Below are 14,612 nucleotides of genomic sequence, written 5' to 3'. Positions count from 1 at the left end.
CACTTTTGTTGTCTTCGGCTGTATTCCAGTAGTTCGCTGAGTGTCTTCCAACACAGGAGTGCCATCTTCTGGGGTTATCTCTTGCTTTATATTTGGATTGTCTCATAGAATCAGAGTTGGCTATTAAGATTAGTTTGGCATGACTTGTTTTGGAGAAACCCATGTTGACTTTTTGCGATTATGGCATTCCTTTCTAAACACCTACAGACTCTATTTAATTATCAGCTCTAGAATCTTTCCTTGTATTGATGTCAGGCTAACTGAGCAGTAATTGTTTGGATCCTCTTTTTTCCATTTTTGAAGATGGGGGCAATATTTGCCCTCTTCCGGTCTGCTGGGACTCTCCTGTTCTCCAGGAACATTCAAAGATTATTGCCAATGGCTCTTAGGTTACTTCTGCCAGTTCTTTTAATGCTCTTGTATGCAGTTCATCTGGTCCTGGATATTTTAATTTAGATTAACCAGGTAGTACAAGACTTTACTTATTCTGTGTATTTTTCCTACTTCTTTTATGTGAAGACTGAGGCAAAGAAGATGTTTAGTAGTTCTGCCTTTTCTCTGCCCCGTTAGCATTAAGCCATCTACTCCATGCAATGGCCTTAACATTTCCTTCTTCTCCCCTTTGCTATGGACATAACCAAAAAAGCCCTTTTTATTGTTCATAACTTCTCCAGCAAACCTGAACTCATTCTGTGCTTTAGCTTTTACCTGTACACATGCTACATATTTGTTTGAATTTCTCTTTGGTGGTTTCCCCCTTTTTCTATTTCTTATACATGCCCCATTTAAAATGTAGCTCAGCTGATTTTTTAGTCATCCATCCTGGTTTCTTGAGACACCTCCCATTTTTCCTCCTCATTGGAACTGCTTGAAATTGTGCCTTCAATATTTCCCTTCTGAGAAACTCCCATCTGTCCTGAACTCCATTCTCTTTTAGTATTCCTGACCATGGGATCACACCCAGTATTTCAGCTTTCCTAAAGTCTAGAATACATGTTTGAGTATGGTTGGCTTCCCCTTTTCACTGTATAAAACAAACTCCTGGAGAACATGATCACTCACACGTAAGGATTCTGCCAGTTGCATCCCATTAACCAGATTATCCCTGTTCTTTATCATAGGGTTTGTGTGGTAAAAGACATTCAAAAGCGGTTTACTGTGCCTCCTTCTGCACAGTGTTAGCTATGGTGCCACTGCTGTTGCTTCTGAGAGATTCTCCATCAGTGTTGTCCTGCACTGCTAGGGCTGCCCAGTACTGTTTGGCACATTTAATCTGCCTCCTCAACAAAAGTTTGTCTGACAAGGGAGACCCTACCAGTAGCACTGCTGCCACTGGCAGTCTTTTGCCTCACAGGAACATGTGGAAAGGCAGTGCCATTGGTGGGACACAAGCCTGGCCCATTAACAAATCTAAATCTCCATCTCCCCATAAAGCTTCCAGAGCTGCATCAACAACATTCTCCAAATTTTCAGGTATGGCTCTGAAACATACCCTATCATCACACACTATCAACTCAAATCTACTGGACTAATACCACTTTTTTGTGTTCTCCTACCAGACAGAGCTTGCTTGCAGGAACAGAGCAACTCCACTAGAGAAGATAATACTAACTTGTACATTCTGTCAGAAGACACCCTTAAGAAACTAGGTTTGGTGTTCCTTCCTTTGTGTATACTCTTTTCTGCTTGTGAAGGATTGACTACTTCTACCTCACTATTAAATTAGACTTAACTAGGATAGAAAGACCTGCTTGCACTTGCAAAATTAAGCCATGACTGATGTATTTTGATCAATACAGTGAAGATAAGAGTAAATAAAGTATTAATTTATGTCTGTAATCTAAAGACATGAGGGCTGGGTTTTGTTTTGTTTTACCTCAGTCCTACTGAAATCCCTTGTTTGTTGACTTATTGACAAAGATTCTGAATAAGAATTCAACACATGATCACTTTTAGACTTGAGGGATGCTAGAAGGAAAAAAAGTAGAGAAAGACATCAGTGTTTGTATTCATCACGGATATCCAGAATAAATAATACAGTCTCAACCTCACATCTGAGTTCCACAAAAGCATTGATCCCTCACAAAGTGTTTTGATTTTTTATATTTTTCAGATGAAAAAATATTCTAAAATTGGCTCAAAAGACCTCCAAAATTTCCCCCCAAATGCCAACTGCCACCCACCCCAAATTGCATAAACAGACATTAAAAAGCCCAAAAAACCCAAGAGGTGCAAACTAGATCACTTCCAGGTTGCATTATCAGCTGAAAATGTGGTAGTACAACCTATTGGGGTGGGGTGGGGGTAAAAATTGGCTCCCAGTCCTGCCTACTTCCCCTCCATGAGATCAGCAATGTTTCTTGCCTTAATATGTGTTGTGATGAAACTACTTTGTAGTTGTGTGTGTATTTGTGCGTGTGTTTGTGTTCATATATCTCAGATTCTAGGACTGGGACTGTATACATGCTACTTTGTGGTCACCTCACATATGCATTTCAGTAGTTCTTTAAAATAACAATAGAAAACATAAGCTACATCACAAAGGTGGAGACTGTATAGAGAGTCAGAGAGTGCACCTACACTGTAGAAATAATGGTTTGACATCATTTTAGTTGCTGTAGCTCCATCCCATGAGTTTGTACTTTTACAAGATCTTTTGCCTTCTCTGTCAAAGAAAGCTGGTGCCTCACAAAACTACAAATCCCAGGAATCTGAAGAATGGAGCCATGGCAGTTACAGTGGTGTCAAACTGCATTATTTCTACAGTGTAGATGCACCCTAAGCAGTTAGTTCTAATTTGGGAGCGCTGAACACACTATATAATCCTTTGTTATTATGTTTCTCTGGTGTCCTTGGAGGGAGAAGAACCTGCTCCATATGTGATAAAAATGGGGAAAATTGTCTTGAATCTCTGCCAAAGCAGATAATATACTTTAAGTCCATTTTATTTTTCAGTCAACGAAACTGTTATAGCTTTTGTGCTTCTGTTTTTCTGCTAAGCTAGTTGTAGCAATCATGTCATTTAGACACAACTAAAACCCCTATAATTTCAGAGCTCCTTTCTCAGAACTTCAGCAAAAAATAGACTTTGCTTAAAAGGCTGCTTTAATCAACTGAAGCAGTTCTTCAGCACAAAAATGAAAGCTTCACCTGGTTGAAGATAGTCAGGGAGCAGAGTCTCTGGCAAGGTGTCTGGCAAAAGATAGCCATTCTTCCGTGCAACAATGAGGTGAAAGGCAGCACAGAACTCTGCTAATGTCAATGCACCATCACGGTCTACATCACTAATTTCCCTGCAAATAATATAGTTGTTAATGACCTTTCTCAGACTATTGTTGAAGCAAAATGCATTGTTTACATACATTACATCTAACTAGTGGGAAAGCTATTTTCCAGGAGTGGATTTTTTTTTATTTCATGAATACAGTACTTTTAAAAATATGATAACAAAGGCTTTACAACATTATTTTGTTCACTGCCTTACCTATGTTATAATGTAAAAGCCTGCAACTATTTGTTAATAACCATGATGATCAAAATTTGTGTAAAGTTCTCCCCTATCCTCTTCCCACTTAAGCAAATGCATAAAATATCTGTCAGCTAAGACAACTATGAGACCTGATAAAGTAAAGCAAACCATAAAAGCGTACCTTCTGTATATACCTCTGTGTTTGTGTATGTGTGTGTGCTGTAGCTCCAAGACTGTAAAACCTAAACACTTGAAACTTGACATTGGATACTAAAGGAAGCCTATTCCACACACTCTTACAATATTTAGAGAAAGAATGAAAATTCCTACTGCCTGATATGCAGAAAAGGAGACTAGAAGTCTCAATGAGCAAGGGGGTGGGTGGAATTGAAGAAGACAAAAATCAACAAGAAAGAAACAAAGTGGCCATATAGTGCAATTGGTTGGTTTTACTTGAAATTTAGCCATGCCATTTTGTGTCATTTACAGCGTTATTTAGCTTCCATTTCCAGCTTTGGTTTAAAATGAAAGTAAGGCTTTGTAGTGCATGCAAAAAATGCAGTTGTTGTTCTTCTCAATTGTCTCAGAAGAACCAAACCTGCTACAATTCACAAGTTTTACCTATACAACACCTGTGTCCCCCATCACCATGTAAGAGGACAGAGAGTTCCTGAGAAATTCAATGTTCTCTGCCTAAGAAAGGGGCAGTCGGCCTCACACAGGACAAAGACAGCTGGATCTCAATGGAAGTTACTTTGCTGCTACTAACAGATCTGAAATTTTATTACCTGTCTTTTATTGCCCTTTGTCCCCAGTCCCCACAAGGTCAAGAAGGAGAGTGATCTCTGCCTGCACTGAGATCCCAGTCTAGACCATCTTAATTGACAAGAGAAGTAACATCTGACACAAAACGTATGCCTGTGACTCTCGCATCATCACTCTTCTCCTGGATGATTTTTAACATCTTTGCCTGATGAAGAAGCCAGTAAAACTCTGAAAGCTTGCATCATGCTTTTGTGTCTTTTAGATAGTCCAATAAAGGTATCACTGTTTTGTGGATTTTGGGTTTTGTTGCATTTTGCTGCTTGAGCAACATGGCTACCCCAAATATGAAACTGGTACTGTCTTTCATAGTGTTTGGCTAATCAATGAAGCCACAGCTGTGATCATTATCATATTTGGGGACCTAAGACATTTAAACTGCAGAAAGACCCATTTGCTCTTTGCTGACATATCTATTTAAAAGGTTAACATGACAGCCCCTTAGTGGTAAATGGGCTCTTAATGTTACCTTTTGCTACCTGTTTTCTTTTCCTTGGTCAATTGTTTTGTTGTTGTTTTTCAAAAAATATTTTAAAATTAATTTTATAAAATTGTTTTGTTTTTTAATTTCTTAAATACATTTTTGCCTGCATCTGGAAGTGGGAAGAGGGAAAATATAGTGTGTGTGAGAGAGGAGGGGGGAGTGTAGAGGAAAACAGACAGACAAAAGAGTGGGGTGGAATATGGAGTTAGTCTGGAAGTCTCCCTTTCAGGGATTTAAATAACTAGAATATGGCAATGTAAGAAAGAAGGAAAGCAACTCCTAGAGCATGGTAAGGGAAAATTACAAGAGGAGATGGCTGAACTAGCTTTAGGGTCGGGACAGAAAGACCAGCAAGAAGGAAAAAGAATTCTTAAAGGCAGTGAAAAAAGAGAAAACATAGGGGGGAAAAACATAAAGCATAAAGGGCAGGGAGAAGACACTGCGGTTTTGGTTTCTAACTCATGACAAGCTGGTACAAGGTGAATGAGTACTGAATGAGCTGAATGAAGTAGAAGAAGAAAAAGACCAGTAAGAGAAAAAAAGGAGCAGGAAAGAGAAGGGGGAAAGTACTGGGGTGTGATAAGAGGTTTTGAACTTTTTGGAAACTAAGGCCTGTTACAGACAGCCAAAATAAAGCTGCTTCAAATCACAGTGGAGGTATTGTGTTTCAATGATGCATGCGTCCTAAGAGTCCAGAAGTCGCACCAGAGCCACATTCCAGCCCTAAGGACTGGAGCGTGGCTTTGGTGTGGCTTCTGGACTCTTAGGACGCATGCATCATTGAAACACCATACCTCCACTGTGACTCGAAGCAGCTTTATTTTGGCTGTCTGTAACAGGCCTGAGTAAGTTTCTTAGTGCCAAATACAATTTGCTATACTACACACTTTACTTGATCCTAGCCAAAAGGCTGAGAAGCAAGAACCCTGGAAAACTAAGCTAAGCAGGATCAGCCCTAGTTAGTACTTGCATAGGAAACTGCCAACAAATACCAGATGCAGTAGGCTATATTTCAGAGGAGGGAACTGGCAAAACAACCTCTGACTATTTCTTCCCTAAGAAAACCCTATGAAATTCATGGGGTTGCTATAAGTCAACAGATGACTTGAAGGTACATACACACATAAGGTGCTCCTAGACTCTTCATTCTTTTAAAAGGTTTTAATGTTGGTTCTGATATAATTGGGTAATGATTCGCCTTAGAAGTTCCGACATAATAGGATTCAAATAAAAGTTAGCTCACACAGGGCCATCTGCAGTGTTAGCGGAATATTTTCTTTTAAAACATCAGGGTCAGGTCTCATTAGTAAAGTATTGATGAATTATGCAGCTGAACTTATTTAAGAAGTTGAGTACTAATTAGGTCTCATTTGATAAGCACAGTTAGTACTGAAGCTTGTGATGTTATTGTAACCATTCCAAATGTATGTTTATCTGAATCCACTTCACAAAAGTATCTGTTGGATTGTTGTGCTAATTATGTACATTCTTTACAATATTCTCCAGAACACTTCCAGTATATGCTGCTATTCAAATCTCTCTAGTCCTGCTGAGAAGGGACAGTATCTCTACAAAGATAACAAGCACAAAAGAAAGATCAACATACACCCTGCTGTGCTTGGACCTCAAAGTGTTTTTGATGAGGGCAATTACTGTGATTTCTTTAGAGAGAGTTTTTGAAAAGTATGAAGAACTTTTCAGCCACAGTAATACATCTATGCATACCCCACCCCCCCCACACACACACACACAATTCTGAATACTTACCATATGTGTGAAAGCTCAGGGATAGGTAGCTTAGATTTTGTGAAGAAGTTCTTAGCCACAGAACCTGCCAACAATGATGACTGATCAAACATTGAAATAATAAACAAGTTCTATTATTTTGAACAATGAGCAAACAAATTAAGCAAATGTTAACAAATTTGTTAAATTTATATTAGATTGTCTGGAGCAATGCTCCTGACTCTCCATGGGTTGAAAAATAAATGAAAAGGAAGAAAGAAACTCTGATCATTTCTTTTGAAAATATTGTCCAGACTGCTTATTATTTCCTCTGGATTGGACCTTTTGGTTGGAAATATTCTGTTCCAATATTTGGTTACTATGTGAACTGATTCGGAGCTGAAGTTCATGTCAATGGAGTTGTAGCTGCCTAAATATCTTGAAGGCATCAAATCCTATCAGATATTGGGATGTATCCACACTGCAGAATTAAAGCAGTTTGACATCACTTTAATGGCCATAACTCTTTCCTAAAAATATTCTAGGGTTTGTAGTTTGTGAGACAGCAGAGCTCTCTGACAGACCAGACTGAATACCTCACCAAACTACAAATCCCACAATTCTTTAGGATAAAGTCATGACAGCTAGAGATGGGTTAAACTGCTTTAATTCTTTGGTAAGCAACACCATAATTTCAGGTATATGTGGAATAGGACACAGACTTAAAACATCAACAAAACATGTTAGAAACATGTCTTCACTTAATATTGTTATCTTCAGTGACCTATAGTCTCAAAACAGCCTTATTACCTTTACCAAAAAATATGTCTCAGGGAGACCACATTTCAATCAGGGCTGTTACCTAAATGGCATTCAAGCATGAAGATGCTTGCAATTCTTTACCAAGACCGGCCTAATTGCTTGTTCTGGAAGCATGCAAGCCCTGCACCTTTTGTTTCCAGTTTTGTTGTACTCTTTGCATGCAATCCTCAAAAAGTGAGATTTCACTTCATCTGCTACCATATATTTACATTTTACATTTTTTGCCCATTTTGGTAGGATCCTGACAATTAGGAACATATTTGCATGGCTAGAAATCATATTAAGAGTTTTGCAGACATTAGTGGAACAATTTAGTCCAGGGGTGACCAAAGGCATGCAGCTCCAAGGGCAGTGTCTGTGGCCTCAAGGGTCAAAACAATTCACTCCAAAATGCCCAAAATGATATCTTAGGGGGCATTTTTGTATATTTGGAGCCCCCTGGAGTCAAAACAAAATTTTGCAAAGTTTTACAAAACTTTTTTTTTTGGCCTCAAAGTGTCCCACAGTGTCCTCTAAGGGGGTCAAAGAAGCCCCCAAAAATATGCCCCCCAAAGAGAGTTTGGGGACAAAATTGTGTTTTTCTTACAAGAGCAAATACAGCTCTCCTTGAGGGTTAATTGGCCCTCTAGTCTTACACATCCACCCCTAAAGGTGAAGGAATACATTAAGGACATGGATAAAACTGGAGCAAAATGCTTATTCCTTTATACGGCAAAGGCCTAAATGTTGTAGACAGTAGATAGGTCTGGAAGACTGAAGACCACTCTGGCCTGGCAGAGATATCACATTCACTAGGGAACAAGTCCTCCCCTTTTGTGCTTCACATCTAGACTATTTTCTGATTTGCCATGGCATCTAAGCTGGAAAACTATAGTTTGAGCACTCCCTCTAAGACAAAATTAAAAAACATCTTGGTTCAGATATCATAACAAACTTGTTTAACAAACTAGGAAATAAACTATAAAGTGAGACTAAGGCTTTACAACTATAAAGAATGTGGGAAGTAAAGATCAATTGAGTTCATTGCTTCTTGAAGTGAAAATGTGACTTCTGAACTGCCCTCTTATCCTCTTTGACAGAAACTACATGAGAGCCACCATTGTCTGCTCTTCCTTGGAACAACATCTTGCTGCTTGTTGCCAAGAAAAACAAGAAAAATGTCTACAGTAATGAAGAGGCAACATCTGAGATGACCTTGAGATGTCTGGCCACTTAATTACTGTTTTCCTCTAATGAGGCAATCTTTTAAAGGAAATGCAAGTTTACTGCAGTACATAAATGGCCAATTGAGTGTTTTTCATTCCATAAGTATATTTATCAGGCAGAATTAATACACAAGTAATCATTTAGGGTGAAACCTAATCTTGTACAAGTGGAGGCACAGTTCTGTGATGAAAGAGTTTTATTTTCCCAATACAATTCCCCCACTCAATCTGCTACAGCAGTCTAGAAAAAATATTGAGTGCTTACATACAGCTGTGGGGGTGGCAGGTAACTGCCTCCATCTCCATTCCACTAGAAGGCAGGTGTGAAAAGAATATTCATAATTATTTCTCTCATGTTGAAAAATGGGTTTCCCAACAGCTAGCAAACACTGTCAGGAAGAATAACAGATGTGTGTGCGTGCAAAAGCATGTGTTCTTCTCTGTAGAGTAATTCTTCTGCAATGCTTTGGGACATGTGAAAACAGGGAGAATGCTTCAGATAAATATTTATTTCTACCTCAACTGAAAGAAAACTACTGTCATTTGTCCTCACGGGGACAAAATATTCAAGGATTTACATGTCTATTAGATTCCACTCCAAGAAATTTTAATTCATTTAAAACAGAAAAGCATGCTACATGTAAACATAAAATGTTTGGTTAATATAATACGTATCCTAGACTTTGTATGAAAAGTCTAGGATACATCATTCACATTGAACTCAGTGGGATGCAAGGCATTTAAACTTTATCTGGAGCATGTCCAATATGTTTTATTTAAAACATAAATCAACATAGTTGCCACTTGTGTGTGTGCGTGGTTTTTTTTAATGTGTCACATATTAATGTACATCCCAACATGCACATAATCTAAAGGCAAGAGGCCTACATGTTGCCAATATGAATTTTAAACCTCCAAGCTTTTCAGTCTAGCCTCCCTCACTGCGAATATCATAAAATTACCTGAAATGAAAGAGTTCAGATCAGGTTGTAGGGACTTGAACTGGTTGATGTAATATTCTCGTTGTTCCTCAGTTATCCTCCAGGGGTCATCTGGGTAATTACTACTCCTGTCCTGTGGTTCTCTCTCTACTGAAAGAGACTTCAAACGGAAGGGCAAAGTATCATTTGGAAAGGTACAGAAAAGGCTGGATTACTGAAGTTTCAAAGCATTCGTCTTACTCTGTTCTGACTCTGTAGTTCTTTTTTTAAAAGAAATGGATAGGGAGAGACTGAAGTTAATAATAGTACTGTTGGACTTGCAATAAATGGCTTTATTCACAGAACTACAGAAGTTCTACATACATGAAACTAAATACACGTGAAGCCAAGTATTTGGTGGGGGGGGGGGAATGTGTGCCACAGATATTTAACCAATTTCAAAAAAAGTGTTTTAGAAATCTCACCTTTACCAGTATAGTTCTGAGCATGACGAACCTCCAGAAAATGAAATGACTCTATTTTGTAATCTAATGTAATAGAATTTACTGTTATTGGTTTTCCTGTGGGTTTTTCAGGCTATGGGGCCAAGTTCAGAGAAGATGCCAGCCACAGGTGCTAGTGAAATGTCAAGAATAAACTCTTCCAGAACATGGTCACATAGCCCCAAAAAACAACAAAAAATTATGGATGACAGCCGTAAAAGCCTTCAACTTCACATTACAGTGTGCCTGCATCATACGCGGGTGCTGAAAGCCACACAACATAAAGGAAATGGTGCATGTGTCTGTGGTGCACACCATGGCATGCACAAGCCCCATTATTTTGCATGCAGCTTGAACATACACGGAACTTGCCTTACGCATGGGGGTCCGGAACAGACACTGTACTCTATTTTATAGGAAACAAAATGCTGTTCAGATTGTGTCTCCAGTTTATTGTGTTTTACTCTTTAAAGGCAGGAAATGCAAATACTGACACACTGTGCGAACTGGCCATGGAGGAAGAGATGCAGGCCCAGCTCCATCGGGCCTGGGCTAGATTAAGAAGAGCCCTCCCTCCAGTCCATCTGCCATGGTCTAGGCCTCAGAGGGAGAGAAGAACTGCTGGACCTGATCCCCTTCCCCACCACCATTCCCTTCTCCTTTTGTCTCGTGTCTTTTTAGATTGTAAGCCTGAGGGCAGGGAAACATCTAATTAAAAATAATAATAATTGTAAGCTGCTCTGAGAGGGTGGGGTAAAAATGCTGTGGTGGTGGTGGTGGTGGTGGAGAAGAAGAAGAAGAAGAAGAAGAAGAAGAAGAAGAAGAAGAAGTAGTAGTAGTAGTAGTAGTTAATGAACTCACAACTGAATATTTTGGGGAACAAACTCTTAAATTCAAACTCTCAAAATTTAAAATTCTTTCAATGACATAAACAAACAAACAAACACAAGAATTGCAGGACCTTAAAATGAAAATGGAAGTCATTAAGTTACTGGCCTGGCTTGAATGTCACAATGAGTACGCATTCTTCCAGAACGCCACTCACATTGCGCTGGAGCACAATGCCCAATCACTGCTACTGGCAGCAGGAATTGCTAAACAAACCATGAACCATTGGATGATGGCTTAAGACTACAGAATCTGGGAGGTTCAGGTCTCAAGAGTAAGTGCAATACATCATTTGACTGGTGGAGCTCATTGTCAAGAAGATAGGTCAAGATACACAGTAAAAGTATACACACATATTTCATTGATTAAGGTAACCCAGGCAGCCCCTGCAACACAATCTGCTAACAGATTTCACATTAAACTCCAATTCCATCAGTCAATAAAAGGACAGAAAATTCAGTTTATGCAACTTCTCATATTGTACAGGTTGAGACTCCTTTATCTGAATGCCTGGGAACAGAGGTGTTTTGTATCTTGGATTTAATTTTATATTTATTTATTTTGGAATATCTGTACTGGCACATACATACATAATGAGATATGTTGGAGATGGGATCCAAGTCTAAACACACAATACATTTATGTTTCACATACACTTTATACACATAGCCTGAAGGTAATTTTATACAGTATTTTAAATAATATTTGTGTGTGAAATAAAGTTTGTGTTTACTGAATCATCAGAAAGCAAAGTGTCTTTATCTCAGCCATCCATGAAAAAAGTTTTGCTTTTTGGAATACTGAGATTTTAGAATTCTGAATAAGGAAGACTCAACCTATACTTTGATTAGCAGAAAAGAAGAATGGAGGAAGAAGGGATCTAGGAGACCTTTGAGACACGACTGTGCAGCCCCCCCCCCTTATGCTCAAACAGTTCAACTATCTGCCTTCTTATATCTTACTGGTACATGTTGTTTTTCAAATTGCTTTCTAGTACATTCAAACCCCCCACAAAAAACAAAAGCAAGATAGCCAAGAAGGCTGATATTCCTCTGAACAACCTCCTTGAATTCCACGGTGGGATTCCTCAACTTTGTCCCCCTAGCTCCCAAATATATTCTAGTTCTCAAGGTATTATCTTCCCATGGAAGAAAATCACACATAGAAGCTAGTCATTAAATCCAAAGGTTAACTGTATAGTTTATCTTCTCCTGGTAAATACATCTGTTTTCTGTCTCTATTAAAGATGAAATTAATAATTATTTTGGCAATATAAGAGTCTTTCAATCATGTCTACATCTCTTATAGACCTACAGGAAGTTCACTAGTACTAAGATGAACTATTAATCCATTTAGTCCAGAACTATTGACAGCTGAATAGCTGTGGTTCTCCTGGTTTCAGCCTCTTCTATCTATACAGGCAAGAGATTGAAGATCAGATGAGTTACAGTAGGTATCAGGGAATACAGTTTTTTACCCGAACGAGAGAGGAATGTGTCGGTAGTGATTTTGATCCATAGCTTCCTGATGTTGGTCCATCTTGCTGGTGAGTAAGAATTCTGGCTTCATAGGAACCTATGCAAGATTACAAAGAAATAAATACAAACATTTGCTAAGGTAGTGCAAAATCCAGGTAATGTCATAGATAAACAGAAACATATTAAACAAAAAAGAAAAAATAGTCAAGTTCTTTCCTTCATCAAATACCATTTTCTCTCCAGAGGCAGATTGATTGACTGACTAATTCCTTGTCATGCTAAAAATTGATTCTACAAGATGACCAAATATCTATCTCCTACGGAACAAGTTAATTTTTGAATATGTATCACTAAAGACTATAAGGTGATAAACCCCATTTTTTTCTTTAAGGGCCTGAACAGATAGGACAAAATAAAGCTGCTTCAGGTCACTTTGGAGGTATGCTGTTTAAATGATGCATTTAAACTAAGGACTGGAGCACAGATTTGGCACAGCTTCTGGTCTCTTACGATATGTGTGTCATTTAAATAGCATACCTCCAAAGTGACCCAAAGCAGCTTTATTTTGGCCTATATGTTCGGGCCCTAAGTGTCCTACCACAGAGAAAAAAGCTGGTGCTTATTTTAAGAGATAGGCTAACATCAAGGGCCACCGAAGTATAAATTCTAATTATTAAAATTCAGCATTTGAGACTAGCATTTATCCATAGATCAGAACCAATCCACTGATATTATAAATGTATTGATTTTTTAAAAAAACTTAAATCAGACAGTACGTACCTTCCTCTCACTCCCACCTTCACTAATAAGACAAAATGTAACTTTGAGAACATTTTCCAGGGAACAATATTGAGTAAAACAGATTTCCCCCCTCCCTACATTGTCCTCTCTCCACCACGTCTCTGTCTCCTCCGATGTCCTCACTGGAGTTTTCCATTTTGTGGTAAACAGCAGGCAGCAAAGATCAGAAACAAAGGAGGAAGTGGAAGTCTTATGGTGAGCTGACTTGCATTACAGTGTAATGTGTGGGATGAAAAGTCCTGTGCGCATGTGAGAGACAGAGGAAGTATATGAAAAGATGATGAGAGGTAACAGGATTGATGTGACAGTGTGGTTGTGGTGATCAAAGATGATGAGATTATTAAATAAGAGAAAGACTGATAGGAAGAGGTGTAGAGGAAGACAAAGAGACATGCGGAGAAGAAGGAAAAGACAGACAGAATGTACAGCAATGAGCTTGGAAAATAAGAGGTGTCAGCAACACAGAGAGCTTCTAAGTGGAAGACAGGAGGTATGTGGAGGAAATAGGACACCAAAAATGAGCAGTGATGGCAGCAAGGACATTATTGACTATATAGAAGAAGAAGACCACTTTAATAGGTGAGACAAGAAGATAGAGACAGACCTGCCAGGAAGAAATGGGGGAGGTGGTTCAAAGGTAGCTTGAGCCAAAAGTAACAGGATTCTTGAAACTATAACATTTTAGCAAGCATGTTTTTGCCACAAGTGGGAAATGCTATTTCAATTTTTTAAACTTTTACAGATACTCACAAAATAGTTCTTATTTTATTCCTAATGAGATTTTTAATTTTTAATTAAATTTAAATTTAATTTTAATCTCATGAGACAGACACTGCTGAAATTGGAAACTTTTGTACAAATAATGAAATTATATTTAAAAATCTGACTGTGCAGAAGTCAAGGCCACATCCAAGGTCACTGCATATTGTCCAATTCCCATTCAGATTTTTCTCCAAAATAAATGATCAACCCTTCTCTTCACAGCTGCAACCCGCTGCTGAAAATCAACCCTTATGCATGGCTATTAATATTAACATTACTATCATGATACAATGGACAGTGGTTGCTTATTTGTATTATGACAACTTGTCTCAAAACACAGTCTTCAGGGCAAGCTTGGTTAATGGGTAGGTCGGGTTAATAGCCCTAGAACTGGGTCATGGAAGCAGGTTCAAAGCAGAATTGGTCCATTTTACAGTACTGTCTACACTAACTCAGAGTGACCCTCCATTCCAGGAATCTTCCACGGAGATGTCAGAAATTGAATCTGGGAACTTCTACTTGCACAGAAAGTAGAGATTGGGTCTCTACTCTTCAGTTGTAGTCCAACGCTCAAAACATTGCATCGTGCTGGCTATATATTCTTATCTATTTCTAGTCAAACTAGATTTGTAGGTTTCTGTAGCACTTCAATTGGCCAGCATGCCCTGGAGAATTACAGTAAAAGTGTCAACAGCTGCCACATGTGATGAGTAACACATCTTCTAAGCTTTTA

At 38.6% G+C, this 14,612-nt stretch overlaps 1 protein-coding gene across 1 annotated transcript in view; it reads right to left on the bottom strand.

The window, feature by feature from the left end:
• REPS2 (RALBP1 associated Eps domain containing 2) overlaps nucleotides 1-14,612 on the bottom strand; it is a 94,655-nt gene that overhangs the window by 50,420 nt on the left and 29,623 nt on the right. Inside the window, exons 5-9 of the mRNA XM_089508420.1 lie at nucleotides 12,316-12,413; nucleotides 9,490-9,628; nucleotides 6,543-6,606; nucleotides 3,151-3,293; nucleotides 1,877-1,968 (exon numbers count right to left, since the gene is read on the bottom strand). Coding sequence (XP_089364546.1) covers nucleotides 1,877-1,968; nucleotides 3,151-3,293; nucleotides 6,543-6,606; nucleotides 9,490-9,628; nucleotides 12,316-12,413 — 536 coding nt within the window. The remainder of the gene's footprint in view (nucleotides 1-1,876; nucleotides 1,969-3,150; nucleotides 3,294-6,542; nucleotides 6,607-9,489; nucleotides 9,629-12,315; nucleotides 12,414-14,612) is intronic.

The sequence above is a fragment of the Sceloporus occidentalis genome, unplaced genomic scaffold, assembly GCF_023333645.1.
Source record: "Sceloporus occidentalis isolate IW3139 unplaced genomic scaffold, rSceOcc1.0.p SCAF_2, whole genome shotgun sequence".
NCBI classification, from domain to species: Eukaryota; Metazoa; Chordata; class Lepidosauria; order Squamata; family Phrynosomatidae; genus Sceloporus; species Sceloporus occidentalis.
This window is presented reverse-complemented; position numbering and strand designations above follow the sequence as displayed.